The sequence below is a fragment of the Eleutherodactylus coqui genome, chromosome 5, assembly GCF_035609145.1.
Source record: "Eleutherodactylus coqui strain aEleCoq1 chromosome 5, aEleCoq1.hap1, whole genome shotgun sequence".
NCBI classification, from domain to species: Eukaryota; Metazoa; Chordata; class Amphibia; order Anura; family Eleutherodactylidae; genus Eleutherodactylus; species Eleutherodactylus coqui.
This window is the reverse complement of record NC_089841.1, coordinates 234808990-234828644: the sequence shown is the minus strand read 5'-3', so window position 1 is coordinate 234828644 and position 19655 is coordinate 234808990. Positions and strand designations below refer to the sequence as shown.

At 43.1% G+C, this 19655-nt stretch overlaps 1 protein-coding gene across 3 annotated transcripts in view; it reads left to right on the top strand.

The window, feature by feature from the left end:
- ADAMTSL1 (ADAMTS like 1) overlaps positions 1–19655 on the top strand; it is a 669103-nt gene that overhangs the window by 385630 nt on the left and 263818 nt on the right. Inside the window, exon 1 of one of the 3 annotated variants that reach the window (XM_066604354.1) lies at positions 17277–17354. The exons of the other annotated variants lie outside the window; for them this stretch is intronic. Within the exon in view, the coding sequence (XP_066460451.1) occupies positions 17292–17354 (63 nt within the window). The 5' untranslated portion in view covers positions 17277–17291. Of the gene's footprint in view, positions 1–17276; positions 17355–19655 lie in introns of those variants that run through there. 3 annotated transcript variants of the gene reach the window in all.

The window sequence follows — 19655 nt, the reverse complement described above, 5'->3', positions numbered from 1 at the left end:
TGAACAGATCCTGTCACTACATCTTCTTGAATTACATTTGGCAGTAATACCTTAACGATCAAGCAGGTTCCATTGCAAAGGCCACGTTTGGTATTTAAATTTCGTAACCGCATTATTATGCTACCAACCTTAAGCCTAAGCCCATAGCTGGGCATGCCAGAGGGGGAAACACTGTTCAAAAACTCTACAGGAAAATTGTCCCTTTCTCCATCATTCTGGGCGTCAACAGAACCTTGACACAAATAGGGCTCAATGTCAATGGACGGATCTGATTTACGGAATTCGTGCAGGTCATCTACACAGACGATCCGTAAATAAAGCCGCCCATAGGGAAGCATGGGCATCCGCTCATGAATTAAAGCATGTGGATTTGTTTTGCAGACCTTCGGGTCTGGAAAACGAATCGCAGCATGCTCCATTTCAATGTGGTTCCCGCACGGACGGCTTCCATTGAAGTCAATGGAAGCTGTTGAATCTGTGGCCGTCCACAATTCAGTTGTGGGCGGACCATGGATTCCATGGGAAAGCAGGAGTTTAAAGAAAGTAAAACTCCACTGCACATGCGCGGCAGCGCGCCAGCCGGTGTTTCCACACACATCCGCAGTGAAGAAAATAGAAGACCCGAACGGGTACGCAGTGTCCTCGGCTGAGGACAGGGTCAGATTCCGCTGTGGAATCTGATCTTCCCGTGGACATGAGGCATTAGTTGTATAGTCACCTTCCATAATATTCATCACTCGTTCGTTTATACTATCAACATGTTCATTTGTTGGCCACAAAATTGCTGTTATTTCCATTGACTTCACTGTTTCAGCAATAATTACTACACCAAAGGTTGTTGTCACAATGCAACCACTTCATATCATAACTTGGGGTATCCAAACAGAATCTTCACCAAGACCATATCGATTGGTTAAAACTCCATCTCCAATGCCATTCACTGCAGCCAAGATCTTCAGATCTCCTAGTATTTGTAAGTGTAAGGTCAGTAAAGTATTTCCAACTGTCAGAAAACTTTAAACTACCCGGCACAATTGCAGGTCTCAATATATGTGGGATAATTGTTAAGAATAGTCTGAAATCACTTCCCAGAAGCAGAACTTTCCAACCAAAAGGTAACTGAATTTTTGTAATATTAATAATTTCTCTTAAAAGCGTTATAAATCGTAGTGATAGCATGACGTGAAGCCATTGTACATTTATCCATAATAAGAAGCTTTGCATCTCTTATGTGTCTCGTTGCTTCTGAATTAAAGTGCATTGATTGAACAGATCTTTCGTTAACTGATACTGGAAGTCATCATCATGCTCACATTCCTGTATAGATCTTTTATGCGGACGCTGACTGTGATAGAGTGTATGGGTGGCATCATTCTCCCTCACCCCCCCAGCTGGTGATTGTGCCACAGTGTCCTCTATAGTATAAACAATTAGGTGTCAAGTCCCCCTCTATTAGCCCACATATATAAAAGCCTTAGCGTGTGATATGGTCATCCAACCACATGGTGGCACTATTTTGGTTACAAACTGACACAAGACCCGTTAAGACTAGAGATGCGCGAGCACGCTCGTTTAAGGCTGCTACTCAATCAAGTAGCAGTCTTATCGAGTAACTGTGTACTCGCCCGAGCAGCATGTGGGGAGGCAGAGGGGGTGAGCAGGGGGGAGAGAGAGATCTCTCTCACTCTCCTCCCGCGGCCCTGCATGCTACTCAGGCGTGTACACAGTTACTCGATAAGCAGCCTTAAACGAGCATGCTCGCTCATCTCTAGTTAAGACATATATATATGCAATCAGCATTTATTTAAAGGGGTATTCACGTCACAAATCTTAACAAATTTCACACATCTTTGGCTATCTATCTACCAGACATTGAAAATGACACCTGCTATGAGCAAATATACATTTGGGCTACAATTTATGTCAGCTGCTTGAGTAAATATTAAATCTTGCTTTCTATGGCAGGCCCTGCCCCTTCCAATAATCCACACCCACTTTTCTTGCCACTTTTGCAAAGTGTAAAACTGCAAAAAAAAAAACTAAACTTTGCAAATGTGTTGTGCCTCATGATTCGCAACATCATAAACCTGGTGTAAAGCCCCCTCTATGTATACGAAGTAATGAAACGTAGATTCTATGCTCCTATATTGTGCGATTCGCTATAGAATAGTCCGGAAACATCCTTAAACTATATAGTCCCAAGCAATTATTCTTCTTTTCTGAGTTATTTTTCTCGACTGATTAAAAGGAAAATACAAGTGCAAAATTAGAAGGAGAAAATGTAAGATGCCTGAGTAATAAGTTCCCAGAGTACATGAGTCACCTGTGGGCTATTTAAGGTGAAAAGCCCTATAAAGTTAAACATTATAATTTGTAATTTATGATGCCCAATTAAAGTTTACGAGATTATTCATGCTTAAACAATTTTGGAAGATCCTACTGAAAACACTTATGTAACAACCTCTATCTTATATTGGTCCCACTTACGGTATGTGGCAGCTTTTTTTGTGGGGCATGGCATTATGACAACATTATATACATTTTCCTGTTCTCTATACAAGGTGTTACCTAAGCTTCAGTTGTGCAAGTTGGTTGAGCTGGCCAAAACTATAATCTGTTCGAGCGGCGGCATTGTAAGCATGTGCCCCCTGTGCACCAAGCCTGTACGGCACTCTGCGGCACTGCTTCTTGGTATTAACCACCCCATAACACAAAATGAGATATTAAGTACTACATAGACTGTATGAGTGGGAAAGTAGAGGCACACAGGCATGGTGGACAGGGCACTGAGGCAGTTTGGGATCCCTGTGGGTCTCTACTATACATATGGTGCCTCAGTTAGGCACTAAACAGTCATCTGCTCTCCTCGTAGTGATGCGTCTTGGAGAACATATGAAAAAAAAGGTAAGCTGTTTAATGACGGATGGAAGTAGCCTTCTTTTTTCAAGACATATTTCAGGATATCAGCATTAGAGATGAGCGAGTATACTCGCTAAGGCACATTACTCGAGCGAGTAGTGCCTTAGCCGAGTATCTCCCCGCCCGTCTCTAAAGATTCGGGGGGCGGGGAGCGACAGGGGAGAGCGGGGAGGAACGGAGGGGAGATCTCTCTCTCCCTCTCTCCCCCCCGCTCCCCTCCGTTCCTCCCCGCTCTCCCCGCGCCGGCCCTCGAATCTTTAGAGACGAGCGGGGAGATACTCGCTAAGGCACTACTCGCTCGAGTAATGTGCCTTAGCGAGTATACTCGCTCATCTCTAATCAGCATGCATTCTGCAATGTCCCCCTTAGCTAATCCAATACACGTACGGTTTATTCCCATCTGCTACGGCAATGATAAAGAGATTCCACAGGAGATACTTTTTTTTAGCACAAACAAAACCAGAATTTTAAGCCTCTTGTCAACATTTTTTCAGCTAAACCTCATGACGAATCTCATAGGCAATGACATTTATGAGTTTTCTTTTGTACTGTCTTCAGTATTCTTTTTAGCTACTTTACAGTCTTGATCTAAAATAGAAGCAAATAAGACGCTGTATATTGCGCAAACAGTGCGGCGTCATTTTAACATCGGCGTGTGTTTGACGTATTTTCCAGCAGTAAGAGTGGATTGCACTTGTGGCACCTGAAGAATTTCCGAAAGTGAACACTAGTCTTTACAAACACATTGGCTGTGTAGATTATGTCGGCATATGTAAACGCAAGGAAATCGCCGATCGCCAAGTCATCATTTCTTTGCAGAATGAGATCGAAATGCATATATGTAGCGCCTTACAGGAGAAAGTGTTACAAGGGACAGACTCCAATGGACTTTTCACATCTGCAGAATATTTCTTCAAGAAGCACCTAAAGATACAGAAAATTCAGCAATAATATCCATGTGTGAGAGGGCCCGAAGGCGTCTAATGAGTTTGAGGTCAGAGCTCTATGCAGTTGAGTTTCTCTACATCAAATACGTCAAAAATATGCTTTATATCACTAAAGTTAACGACTACACACTTGAGCAGGGTGATCTCCAAATTGTGTATAGTGTCTTAGCCATAGAAACTTAATTCATGAATCTGGTGACGAATAGTTCTTGCTCTGGCATTACTTCTAAAGCCTGAGTGGAACTTAGTATTACGTGGGTTCTCCTACCTTCGTGGGATTTGCCATAAGTGCCAAATAGGTGGTGTACCAGGAGAACGATGATCCTTCAGGGTGTGGCAGTGATCATATCTACCAGGAGTCTGAATGAATAGATAGTCGTAGATGTGTGCAGTGCCCTCCATAAGGCTGGGTTCCCATGGGACGGAAATCCTGCGAAAATATCGCGATTTGGCTGCACTGAAAAGCTGCGAGATATCCGCGGGAGAGCCACAGCTTCAAAACCTGCAACATTTACCACGGGTTTTGGAGCAGTTCGGCCACCGTCATTCCGTTGCAGCTTTCTCTCCCCATAGAGAGTAGTGAGGTCGCAACGGGAAAAAAAAGAATTGACATGCTGCAGCTGTCAATTCCGCACCGCATCGATGGTTCTGCCCGGCATTGCCGCGGTGGATTGGCCGCCCTGTGTGGATCAGATTTTTGCAAAATCTCGTCCACATGACTGGCTAATCCCGGGATTAGGAGCTGCGGGCTGATCTGCTTCACAGAAATTCCGCACAGAATTTTCGCGGCAAATCAGTGCCGTGTGAACACAGCCTAAGGGCGGCTTCAGACGAGCGTATGCGCAAATACGTTTGCCTCAGTGCAACATATTTGCCAAAGGAATAAGGTTGATTTGCACAAGTGTCTGTGCATAGTCTTGTACTTTTTTACGCACACAGGGCCTCTTCATATGTGCACGCTGCACTCCCCTCTCTCCCCCCGATTTAAGAGGCTAGGAGATTTTGCAGTGTTTCTCATTTGCACACCTCCCATAGACTCAATACACAGAGAATAGAAGAATAAGCGAATGAACTACCATTCGTCGTTCCATCGTTGGCCATATTTACACTGAACAATTATCATTCAAATTCGCGTAATCCAATGATTTTTTTGAACATTCCGTGTAGAAGGGCTCTTAGATAGTTATTGACCGAACAGTTATTTCTCCCACCTATGCTATATACATGCCTGGATGACTCCGGCTTACGTTGGCTGGGGATGGAATTTCACCATATTTCACTATATTCCATGCTAGGGCACTAGTGCGGGCCGTGTCTAACGATTTATTCATTGAGGACTTTTCTAGACACTGACACATTATTTCACACTTCCTTTTAAACTTCCTATTGGCGTTATTATATTATGTTTTAGGACCGCCTCATATAAAATCTTGTTATATTACGCTTTGACTTGTACAATATTATGTTTTGCTTAAAAAACTTTCACATGAGCAACATTATTTATCCAAGAGGGATAAAACATTCAGAAAGGGGTGTAGTCCTGCCGAAATATGGCCAACTGTAAAGTGGTTCTCAGCCCGCTCCGCGCCTGGGGGCATGTTACATGTTTATGGATCCCAAAATTAGTTTTACAAGTTAAGAATTTCCCTTAGAACTTAATGAATTGCTGACATGACATTAATGCTAATGCAGTCTCAGCACATCTGAATGTTCTTTAATCCTTTGAGACAAGCTTTGTTTCTAAGTCATAAGAATTTACTGTGTTGAGACAACATGGAATCCTATATAACACCAGAGCCTCTTTAACCATAGGGGAAGTAGTGCAGATGCAAATCACCCCCCGACTTGTGCCTGCTCTATGCCCCCACTTATCTCATTACTGTTGCACCTGTTCATCTTTCTTTCATTAGCTCCTCCCCTGCAGGTATTACTAATTTAATCACCAGCTCTTATACAGATTGTATCGCCCAGCTACTACTGCGTGTGCACCTTCCAACCTCCTCCCCCGTCTCCAGTGCCTCAGAGGGTAACCAGGGCGCAGGAGACAGGGGAGGAAGGTGGATGATGCATGCACAAGTACACAGCAAGTAATAACTGTGGAGAGAGAGCTGATTATAGACTAATTCATATATACAGCAGTCATGAGATAAGTGAGGGTACAGAGGAGCTTATTACCAAGGAGGCACAGAGGGGCTCCTTAGTATTGGTATGGAGAGGGCATAGAAGGGGCTTATTAGCATGGAAGCACAATGCATGGGCTTATTATCATGAGTATATAGAATGGGGGCTTATTACTATGATAAGGGAAGGGAGTATTATTTTGTGGTAGGCACAGTAGGGGAATTACTACAGTGTGAGGGCACTATTACTGTGTGCAGGGCATTGAGAAGAGCATAAGGGGTGGAGGCAGAATACTGAGAGTGAGCAAAGACGAGTCATGGCTGGGAGAAATCTTCATGGCGATTTGGGCCAAATAGAGAGTAAGGCCCGTTGGAAGTGTTGGGAGCTGGCTTACATGGAGTAGTGGAGCAGGTAAGCAGGAAGAAAGGGAGTCCTGTGACTCGTAGAGGGGTTGCACTGATGGAAAACAGGAGTAGACGCAGTCGGCTGCATCCAGAGAAATGGAGTGTTGGTTCACATTGGGAAAGTACAGCACCAAGTGAGTGCTACAGTGTGCAGGGTTAAATGAGTAGAAGTTTTTTTTTACTTGCTGAGGCACAGAAACATTGGGGGGAGCACTCAACGCATCTTTATGCCGTGTATAACACCACAGATAAGACGTTGGGATACTTCCAGGAGTTGTGTGATACTGTCAGGTCTAATACATTCTCACAGACTCAGGCCACTCTCACACATGCGCTTTTTCCCGTTATGCTTTGAATGGCGGTATAATGCTCCCATTGTTTTCAATGGAGGCTCGCAAACATGCGCTCAATTGCGGCGCTTTCTAGCAGCGTGATTTTCGGGCGCTATCTGCTCCATTTTTCCGTGTTTAGAGCTCCTCATCACCCATCACAAGCATGAGGTGTGCTAAAACCCACAGCCGGACACAGGAACCTGCATCCAAAAAACCAAATGGCGTTGTTTTGTCAAGCGCATTTGTGAGAGTGACCTTACCCTTCATACCGTGTAGAAGAATGTATATAGCTAAAGAGCGTACCCTGATTAACAAATGCAGAGATATCAGGTAGAAGAATGAGCTCATTTGACCAACAGCTACGGTATTTCGTCTGCCCCTCCTATACACATGCACACTCAGCTCGGCCAAGTTTCTGAAACACTGCCCCTAGCTATTCTAGCATCACTGACCGAGTCACTCGGATCACTCAACTTATTTCTAAGGTGAATTCACACTAATTTCTTGCTCACTTGATTTTATGCTTCCCTCCGGAGTCACGCGCCTAATTACCATACATGAATACTGCAATCGTGGAAGTGTCGCTGTCTCTAGTAATGTGGCCATTCAGGGTATATAAACTAAAAGATTTTGGAAGGTAGGTGTCCCAAATCAGGGCAACAATTTTGATGATTCCATAAGACCCCCTCACAATGGTATGAACAGGTGCTGATACAAATGGAGACTAGGTAGCACATTCTATCGCTTCTTTGGAGAACGTCTAAGTGGTATCTGATGGTGACTTTTATCTCTACTGCGTTTTCTTCCTTCACTTCATCCAATTCTTAGGAGTAATAAGATCTTTATACAACATTATTTCCATATTTCTTTCTTTCCTTCCTTCTTACATCCCCCGGAGCAGAAACGTTTCATCCCGGTCCTATATTTATAACAGACTTGCAACAAGATTCTCTCATTTCATATCCTATAATAAGAGGTATGTAAAAGTCCAAACACTTTAGTCCTTGAAAAGGTTTTATTTATCTTGAACCTCTGATCTGATGAGTGAAAAGCTGATGCCTTTACCGGGCTCGAATGCCTGCCTTTAGTTATGTGGCAGGCATGTTGCGTATAGCTGCATTCCTGGGTAGATATTTCCCTCTAGAATACAACAGCGCTCAGTTACAAAGAAAGCTACTGTTCTGACAGAACAAGGGGAGGAGGGTGGAGGCTCCGCTCACAGAGAAATGATAACCACTAAGTCAAATACTCCAATACTTTCCTTTTCAACTAACTTTCCGACTTTTCTTGCATCAGAGTATCTTCTCCTTAAAGGAGACACATATACAGCTTGATTAGTGATAGTTCTGTGCTTTAGGTAAAAACAAAAAAAGTTTGGCACGGTGTTAGCTAGTAGAGCAATGTGTGATTGTTCGCAGCAAGAGAAACCAAGTAATCTTGTAGATATGATACCTTTTAATGGCTAACAAAAATACATGATGTTACAGCGAGCTTTCCAACCTACTTAGGGCTCTTCTTCAGGCATAATGGAATAGATCCAAGGAAACATATGTATACAGGGGGTTGACAAAAATATGGAAACACCGTATGGAATGCATGTCTTAAAATCGGTCTCTACTTGTCTTATTGAAATATGATTTATAATCCCATGTAACTTAAGTGCAGGAAATATGACAGATGCTGTGGGGCAAAATTGAACATCTGCCTGAGCAACAAGTTTCCATTGGTCAGGGGTTTGAGCCACTTGGCTGCTGTCACCAGCTGGCTCCCAAAACCACCCAGAGCAGGGCAAGAGGTGAAGCAAACACAAATTAGGCAGGAAAGCTCTCACCCAAGCAGGGATCAAAAGGGTAGCTACATGCTAACGGTTAAAATCCCACGCATTTCATATGGTGTTTCCATATTTTTGGCCACCCCTATATATACACATACATATGAAAGCATGTCTGCTGTGCCTTTATATATATATATATATATATATGTGTGTGTGTGTGTATATAATTTTTTTCTGATCTATTTCATTAAGCCAGGGGAAGAACCCTGAGTAGATTTGAAAGCTCGCTATAACCTCATATATTTTTGTTAGCCATTATAAGGGTATCATATCTACATGATTACTTGGTTTTTCTTACTGAGAACAATCACATTGAGTTCTGTGCTTTGCACATTTCTCTCTGCTGGCAAGAGGCTGTAGACACATGGAAGCGCCTGCTCAGGGTTGAGAATACACCTAAGGTGTGCTTAATATCTGCCCAATGAGCAGATATCCATGTAGGGCATGGGTAGTGACTGCATGCGCTGAAATACGTAGGTCACAATTTTATTTTCATCCATTATGCGTGCCACATAATGATGCTACCATGACTGCCCTCCTGTCTACCCCAGCGTACTTATTGTACATCACGTGCACTTTCCTCTGTCCCGCTGAGCCCTACCATACATTCATTCTCATTCTCGCAGGAACTTTTTAGAATGAAGGTCTACAAGTTGCACTTACACTTCCCAGCATGCACCTTCACTCTGAGCATATACATGGCAGAGGCTGTATGAAGAGTATTTGCAACTTCATGCTACTAGTGGGAGCCAGTCTATGTTTATGGTGTTAAATAGGGTGCTTTATTAAACAGCTCTGTAACATGACGGCCAATGAAGCATGCTATGATTATGAAATTGGAGGCAACGTATAACCCCATAGAGGTGTATGGGTACCATAATACAGGTCAGTGTAACTTGCAGGTTCTATGGGGCTGTAATGCTCCGAAATACATGAGCTTTAAGATAGTGATTTGTATGTTATGGGATTCTTGTAGTCTTCTACAACAGTCTCCACCATACACTCTTGCTTCCAAAATCACACACACATTGATGAGAATTGTGAATCTGCTTATTATTTTAAACTGTATTATACTTAATGTACTTTGCTTCAAATGGCTACTTAGTGCTTTTGTTTAATGGTACCTTAAAGAATGCATGAGGCAATGCTGGAATTACAGGGACTATGTGGCTACCTACAGCCCTGCAAACACAGGAGCGATCTGCTCACCAATACAATATTATTTATTTATATATGTGACATAGATTTATATATATTTGTTTATAGCACATGCTTGTATCGCAGCGTTTTCTGCTATTCTTTTGTCTGTATGGAATGATATAATCCACAAGTAAAGAGCCATAAAAGTGACTGCAAATACTTGTGCTTTAAAAATACTTGTTGATTATATTCACAGTAAAACAAAAATCCCGATGAAAGAGCCTAACATCCACAAGATGGAGTACTTGCTTCTAAAAGTAAATGGGCACCAGCGATACAATTGTCAGAGTCAAGCTGAACATTATAGTAGTAGGGGAAGAATAACCAGACACAATACACCACTGACTGCCTCTCAGAAAAAGGACATTAAATATGGTGTGCAAAAAAGCAGCTGCTAAACCCAGAACATATGGATGGAGGGATAGGTGCATAGATAGATTAAACAGACAAAGACACGATAGATAGAATAGACAGATAGATAGATAGATAGATATTAGAAAGATATGAGATAGATAGAAAGATATGGGATAGATATGAGATAAATAGATAGATATAAGATAGATATAGATAGATATTAGAAAGATATGAGATAGATAGATATAAGAAAGATAGATAGATGTGAGATAGATAGATGTGAGATGGATAGATGTGAGATGGATAGATATGAGATGGATAGATGTGAGATGGATAGATGTGAGATGGATAGATGTGAGATGGATAGATGTGAGATGGATAGATGTGAGATGGATAGATGTGAGATGGATAGATGTGAGATGGATAGATGTGAGATGGATAGATAGATAGAGATGAGATAGATAGAGATGAGATAGATAGATAGAGATGAGATAGATAGATAGAGATGAGATAGATAGATAGAGATGAGATAGATAGATAGAGATGAGATAGATAGATAGATAGAGATGAGATAGATAGATAGAGATGGGATAGACATGAGATGGGATAGACATGAGATGGGATAGACATGAGATGGGATAGACATGAGATGGATAGACATGAGATGGGATAGACATGAGATGGGATAGACATGAGATGGGATAGACATGAGATGGATAGACATGAGATGGATAGACATGAGATGGATAGACATGAGATGGATAGACATGAGATGGATAGACATGAGATGGATAGACATGAGATGGATAGACATGAGATGGATAGACATGAGATGGATAGACATGAGATGGATAGACATGAGATGGATAGACATGAGATGGATAGACATGAGATGGATAGACATGAGATGGATAGACATGAGATGGATAGACATGAGATGGATAGACATGAGATGGATAGACATGAGATGGATAGACATGAGATGGATAGACATGAGATGGATAGACATGAGATGGATAGATAGATAGATATATAATGGATAGATATTAGAAAGATATGAGGTAGATATATAGATAGCTTTGAGATAGATATGAGAGAGATAGATAGATAGATATTAGATGGATAGATATGACATAGATTTAGATATTAGATAGATGGATAGATATGACATATAGATATGTAATGGATAGATATGACATAGATAGACAGATATTACATAGATAGATATTAGATGAATAGATATTAGATGAATAGATATTAGATGAATAGATATTAGATGAATAGATATTAGATGAATAGATATTGGATGAATAGATATTCGATAGATAGATATGACATAGATAGATATGAGATAGATAGATAGATATTAGAAAGATATGAGATAGATAGATAGATGTGTGAGGGATAGATATGAGATAGATGGATAGATAAGAGAGAGATAGATAGATATTAGATAGATAGATATGAGAGATATTAGAATGATATAATATAGATAGATAGGAGATAGATAGATATGAGATAGATAGATGGATAAATAGATATTAGATGAATAGATATGAGTTGGATAGATATTAGATAGATAGATAGCTAGATAGATATATAATGGATAGATATTAGAAAGATATGAGGTAGATATATAGATAGCTATGAGATAGATATGAGATAGATATTAGATGGATAGATATGACATAGATTTACATATTAGATAGATGGATAGATATGACATATAGATATGTAATGGATAGATATGACATAGACAGATATTACATAGATAGATATTAGATGAATAGATATTAGATAGATAGATATGAGATAGATAGATATTAGAAAGATATGAGATAGATAGATGTGTGATGGATAGATATGAGATAGATTGATAGATAAGAGAGAGATAGATATTAGATAGATATGAGAGATATTAGAAAGATATAATATAGATAGATAGATAGATAGATAGATATGAGATGGGAAGACAGATAGAAGATTAATAGATACAACATAGATAGATATGTGATGGATAGAAATGAGATAGATAAATAGTTAGATATGAGATAGATAGATATTAGATGAATAGATATTAGATAGATAGATATGAGATAGATAGATATGACATAGATATATGAATGATAGATAGATAGATAGATAGATGTGTGGATAGATACAGTATGAGATAGATGGATAGATAAGAGATAGATAGATAGATATTAGAGAGATAGATATTAGAGAGATAGATATGAGAGATATTAGAAAGATATAATATAGATAGATATACGTTGGATAGATAGATGATAGATAGATAGGAGATGGAAAGATAGATAGATTGATAGATAGATATGTGATGGATAGAAATGAGATAGCTAGATATGAGATAGACAGATATTACATAGATAGATAGATAGATATTAGATGAATAGATATGACAGATAGATATATATATATATATATATATATATATATATCTATGAGATAGATAGATATATATATGAGATAGATAGATATATATATGAGATAGATAGATATATATATGAGATAGATAGATGTGTGATGGATGGATATGAGATAGATGGATAGATAAGAGAGAAATAGATAGATATTAGATAGATAGACATGAGAGATATTAGAAAGATATGAGATAGATAGATGATAGATAGATATGAGATGGAAAGATAGATAGGAGAGAGATAGATATGTGATGGATAGATATGACATAGATAAATAGATAGATAATGAGATAGATATGAGATAGATAGATATAAGATGGATATATAGATATATAAATATAAGATAGATATATCAGTGAAAGAGTAGCAGCATCTCAGGTGCAGTTTTTCAAAGAAAATCTTTTAATCCTCCCAGGCAATACAAGATAACGTTTCGACTTGTAGTCTTTTTTAAAGTCGAAACGTTATCTTGTATTGCCTGGGAGGATTAAAAGATTTTCTTTGAAAAACTGCACCTGAGATGCTGCTACTCTTTCACTGATATTAGCTGGATTTAACTAGGAATCCTCTCTGGATCTGATTCCTGAATGTGGCTGATACTGCTGCATTATAAGATGGATATATAGATATGAGATAGATAGATTGATTGATTGAGAGAAACAAGATTGAGAGCTAGATATAAGATAAATAGATAGATACATATGTAGCAATGCTTAACTTAAATGTTCACTAACAGGAGCATATGCAGTCCGCATATTTTTCATGCATGTAATACTTAGTGCTACAACCTCATTGTTTTCTATTGGGTCACTCGCATTTGCATTTTTTACGCGCGTGAAGAAAAAACGTTAATGTCCTCTTCTGGTGAGTATTATGAGCATAGTACGCACCAATATGGGTTATAAGCAGCAAATACTCATGTTACATGCATATGTGCTGTGTATTGTGTATTACATGTGTAAACCGCTGGACACACATGCTTGTGTGAGCCCTGACTGGGGTCACTTGCTGAGACAGGTTATCGTATTTTTAAGGATAATTTAAGCTTGGTTTAGACACAACAATTATAGCTCAAAAGATGTCTTTTGAGCGATAATCGTTGTGTGCATTTACAGGGCAAGGTTATTGCTCAAACGTTGTGCTCCGAGCGGGGTATGCAGAAGACAAATGGGGCCGCTTGTGTTCTGCATCCAGCTGTTCTCTGCTTGGAGCGCTCAGCTTGTATACAGCTGAGTGCTCAGAGTGGGGTATGCAGAACCGCTGTGTTCTTCATACCCTGGCTGTTCACTGAGCGCTCAGCAGGTATACAGTTGTGCGCTCCATGCGGGGTATGCAGAACACAGCTGGACCGCTGTGTTCTTCATACCCGGGCTGTGTTCACGGAGTGGGATACAGCTGAAACAATAGTATCAGCTGTATCCCGCTGTGAACTCCTGATAAGGCTGATCGGTCTCTTTCAGCATGCTGAAAGACAACGATCAGCGACGGCTTAACGAAAACTGCACAATGTCAGTGCAGTTAGACACAACGATTCTCGCTCAAAAGATGGCTTTGAGCAATTTTTGAGCGAAAATCATTGTAAAAAGCTTAAGTCCGATTTAGACGCAAACTTCTGACATATCATAGTGACATGTCCAAAGCTTTGATCAGTGTGGATCCGGGTGTTAAGACCCCCACCCATCGCTAAAACGAATACCCAGGGGTGCTCATCTGAGCGTTGTGTCCAATTGACTGTCTGGTCCCTGCTAGCAGTGGTTTACAGGCTCCAAAGAAAGTTTATGGAGTTTGTATACGGCTCGCAATAACAGCTGAACAGGCACAGCGCTCAGATAAGTGCTTCTGGCCATTTGTTTTAGCAATCGGTGTGTGTTTCAGCACCCGTGCCCCAACCAATCGAAAATTCTGACATGTCAGAAGTTTGTAAAAAGTTCAGCTAGCCTTTAAAGGGATCTTCCAGGTCTTCCCTATTGATGACCTATCCCAGGATAGGTCATCAATAGTTGATCATCAGGCGTCTGCCACTTCAAATCCGCAGCAATCTGAGCTGTGCCTGTATTACAAAACCGGGCCACTCCACTATGGACAAAGTGTTCCGGCTCTGTCTGCACTGACAGTTGGCCCAATATCAGCTGATCAGAGGAATCCCGAGCAGCGGTCCCCTGCCTATCAACTATTGCTAACCTATCCTGAGGAAGGCTCATCAATAGTAAAGTCCTGGACGACCTCTTTAAAAATTAAACTGTGATACAAAACTTTTTCTTAACATCTTAAAGGGGTTCTGACATGAATAATTTTTTTATGCTTTAGCAGCCATTGTTCCCTGGTCTGCCTAATGGACCCAGGGAACCCATGGGTTAATGGCTGCTAAAGCATAAAAAGATAACACTTACCTGTTCTCCTGTTGTTGTTGACATCGGGGGGTCATCTCCCGGCAGCATATTAGCACTTTCTGCTTAGGTTAAGCAGCCTGACTAGAGCCACCTGATTGGTGCACGCTGTGCAGTCACGTGGTGCCGAAGAGCCAATCAGGTGGCTCTAATCAGCAGCGCTGCTTAACCTAAGCAGAAAGTGCTAGTATGCCTCCCGGCAGGCAGTCTTCTTTCTCCAGCAGCCGCGCCGCTCCGGGATCGCGCGCATGCGCAGTGGAGAGGTGCCCTCTGACGGACGGGCCGCGTCTCCACTGCGCATGCTCAGCACTCCGGAGTTCAGCCGGACGGACGGGCCGCCCACAACAAGCACTGCTTGTGACGTGCTTGCTGTGGCGGTCCGTCCGTTGACCTCGGAAGTGCCTGACGGACGGACCAGAGCAGGAAGCGGTCTTTTTGACCGCTCCTGCTCTGCTTTAAAGGCACAGAAGATGATGCCGGCTGGAGGGGACATGCCTGGCGATCGGGCCAGGCCAGGCAAGGTGAGTACAATTTTTTTTTTTTCATGTCAGAACCCCTTTAAGTGTAAAGTTAAACTTTGCTGCATCTGTAGACAGACTGGGCCATCAGTGCGACCAGGAGGCCGCGGAGGATGATGCCCACTTCCAGCTGTAATGTCGCAGATGCTCAGTGGTGAGGGACACTCACTTCAGGACACTCTTGGATCCCTGGACTTTATCCCCATGGAGGAGGGAGAAAAACTCCACATCCTTCTGCGGGAAGAGAAGGACACGGCGGCCACAGCAGCACAATATGTTAGTGCCTGTCATAGACTGAGAAGAGCTTGATATGCCATGGACTCTTATACGCCCTACACGATATGCCATGGACTTCTATACCACCTACACGATATGCCATGGACTCCTATACCCCCTACACGATATATAATGGACTCCTATACCCCCTACACTATATGCCATGGACTCTTATACCCCCTACACGATATGCCATGGACTCCTATACCACCTACACGATATGCCCTGGACTCCTATACCACCTACACGATATGCCAGGGACTCCTATACCCCCTACATGATATATAATGGACTCCTATACCCCCTACACTATATGCCATGGACTCTTATACCCCCTACACGATATGCCATGGACTCCTATACCACCTACACGATATGCCATGGACTCCTATACCCCCTACATGATATATAATGGACTCCTATACCCCTACACGATATGCCATGGACTCTTATACCCCCTACATGATATATAATGGACTCCTATACCCCCTACACTATATGCCATGGACTCTTATACCCCCTACACGATATGCCATGGACTCCTATACCACCTACACGATATGCCATGGACTCCTATACCCCCTACATGATATATAATGGACTCCTATACCCCTACACGATATGCCATGGACTCCTATACCCCCTACATGATATATAATGGACTCCTATACCCCCTACACGATATGCCATGGACTCCTATACCCCCTACATGATATGCCATGGACTCCTATACCCCCAACATGATATATAATGGACTGCTATACCCCCTACACTATATGCCATGGTCCTACACGATATGCCATGGACTGCTATACCCCCTACACGATATGCCATGGACTTCTATACCCCCTATACAATATACCATGGACTTCTATACTACCTATACGATATATGATGGACTCCTATACCCCCTACATGATATGATATGCCATAGACACCTATACCCCCTACTTGATATGCCATGGACTCCTATACCCCCTATATGATATGCTATGGACTTCTATACCCCTTATATGAAATACCATATACCTCTATACCCACTGTACGATATGCCATGTACTCCTATACCCCCTACACCTATACGTCCTACACGATATCCCATGGACTCCTATACCCCCTACACGACATGCTGTGGACCTCTATACCCAGGACCCCCGAAAGTGCCCTTACCCCCTACATCCCCCTCCCTAATCTGCCGCCCCCATCCCTACTTTTCTAACCCCTCTGACAATAGTGATGCCAGTAAAGCTGCTGTGAGTCCTGCCAGCGGACCCCCGCCAGACGAGCCGCTATCGCCCCTCTCTCCCTCCCGGTCTCTCTCCCGCCTCCAGCTCTCCTCGGGGTGCAGGGGCGGCGGGACGGCGGCTGCCCCTCTCCCCTCGGTCTCCGTGTGACCGGCCGCGGTGATTGGCTGGCTGCCGGCTCTCAGGGAGCTTCCACGGAGCCCCCCACCACACGCCCCTTGGCTGCGGAGATGTGAGCAGCGGAGGCAGCAGTGCGAGCAGCAGAGCTGGATGTGACAGCAGTCCCCGCAGCTCCGTCCCTACCGCTGCCGACTATGGACTGCTGCCGTGGGGCAGTGACTGGCACTCTGCTGCTGGCCGCGGCGGGCATCCTCTTGGTGAGTACCTGCTGCCTTCCTCTTCTCACTGGGGTTCCCCTGTGTGTGCCAGTGGTGGCAGGGGGTTCCGCTGGCATGCTGAGCTGCTTGCAGACTGGCATGGTGAGCTGGTTACAGCCTGACATGGCTGTGGTGATTACAGACCAGCATGGTGAGCTGGTTATAAGCTGGCATGGTGGAGCTGGTTACAGACTGGCATTGATATGGTGGTTGCAGGCTGGCATGGTGGAGCTGGTTACAGGCTGAAATGGTTGTGCTGGTTACAAGTTGGCATGGCTGTGGTGGTTACAGACTGGCATGGTGAGCTGGTTACAGGCTGCCATGGCTGTGCTGGTTACAAGTTGGCATGGCTGTGGTGGTTACAGGTTGGCATGGTGAGGTGGTTACAGCCTGGCATGCTCGAGCTGGTTACAAGCTGGCATGGTGGAGGTTGTTACAGGCTGGCATGGCTGTGGTGGTTACAGGCTGGCATTGTGAGTTGGTTACAGGCTGGCATGGTGAGGTGGTTACCGACTGGCATGCTGAAGCTGGTTACAGGCTGGCATGGTGGAGCTGGTTACAGACTGGCATGGTGGAGGTGGTTACAGGCTGGCATTGTGAGTTGGTTACAGGCTGGCATGCTGGAGCGGTTACCGACTGGGATGCTGGAGCTGGTTACAGACTGGCATGCTGGAGCTGGTTACAGACTGGCATGCTGGAGCTGGTTACAGACTGGCATGCTGGAGCTAGTTACAGTCTGGCATGCTGGAGCTGGTTACAGACTGGCATGGTGGAGGTGGTTACAGGGTGGCATGGTGGCACTGCAAGTTTTAGTCTGGTTAGTAAAGGTGCTGGGTTAGTGCAACAGGTGTGACTAGTGCCAACATCTCTACTAGCCAAGGTGGCTGGGACTTGTACTTCTTCAGGACTTGCTGTTAGTCTGCGACTCTGGGACATAAAAGATTATTTGCCTTTTCTTCCTCCATCTCTTGTGGGACTACAAGTCCCAGCATCTAAACCAGCCAGGAAACAATATGCCTTTATTTGTGGTAGTCACTGGAACTACAAGTGTCAGCATACCAGGCCAGGCACTGCTGCTAGTGCTTGCAGTTCTTCATACATGTACCTGTTGCTGCATCTGCTGTGTGCTTAGCAGTCTTCCTGGGACTTCTAGTTCCCAATGAAAACTGGCCAACCTCATCCGCAATGGGAACTTCCTATTCATTAATTGACCCCTTTTTTTGTTGTTGCGTCATTTCCTGTGGGACTACAAGTCACAGCATGCAAGATACTGCTGCTTTTACGTCTGATATGAAAAAAATATTGTCTACCCCTCTGTCTGGGAACTAAAAGTCGCAGCATGGTGCACTAAGCATAGGTTTGCTGGGAGTTGTAGTTCTTTGATCTCTCCGTGTTGGGATGTTAGATTTGGTTGTATGTTTGTGTTACTACTTGCGGTATTACTCACTTTGCTGATGCATTGTGATGAGCATCTTTTAGGGCTCCTTTAGACAAACGTGTTTTTGCATGCGCCTAGCCGTGATGCATTTTTGCGCTTTTGCGCACATATCGTCGCATTTTACTGTACTATTTTTTTTTTGTGCTTGCAGGGCTTGTTCACACGGGCGCGGTTTATGATTAATAATGCACAGATGTGTTCTTCACCCACGGTTTTGCGCAGCATTTTGTGCATCCCGTTGCGTATTGCGACGGAGTCGTTCTACGGGGCCCTTTGGTGTGCAAATGCGCGCAAAATAAATCATGTGCTTTTTTTTGCACGCGAAAAATACGGATAACGAAAACAAACCCGCTGATATCAATGGATTCTATTCTCTACGTATTGCTATTTTTGCGTGTGCGCAATTACGTCCGTGTGAAGGAGCTCTTGTTATTCCGAAGCTGCGATTCTGTAGTCATATGGTAAAGTCATTGGGAGCTGCCGGAGCGTCTTACTTCTTTTATCCCGTCTTCAGATCAGAAGGAGAATTATACCCAGACAGCAGGGGTTAACAGCGAGATCTGTGACTAGTGACTATGTATGAGTGCAGCCACAGAGGGCGCCGTCTGTGGTCAGATTCGCTACAGGTGCCCATGTGTGATTCAGAGGGCAGACATGTCAGCCCAGAAGTGTGCCGTCAGGCTCAGCTGTCTGCTGGGCAGCAATGTAGATACCCAGAAGATGCATTTGCGGACACGATCTGCGACGATGGTGATGAGGATGACATAATGAGACCCATCTAACGTGAGGGAGACTGGAATGTAGTATTTGTCTACACTTCTGTGGGATAATAAAGGCTACAGTTGGGGGAAGGATGGGGGGCT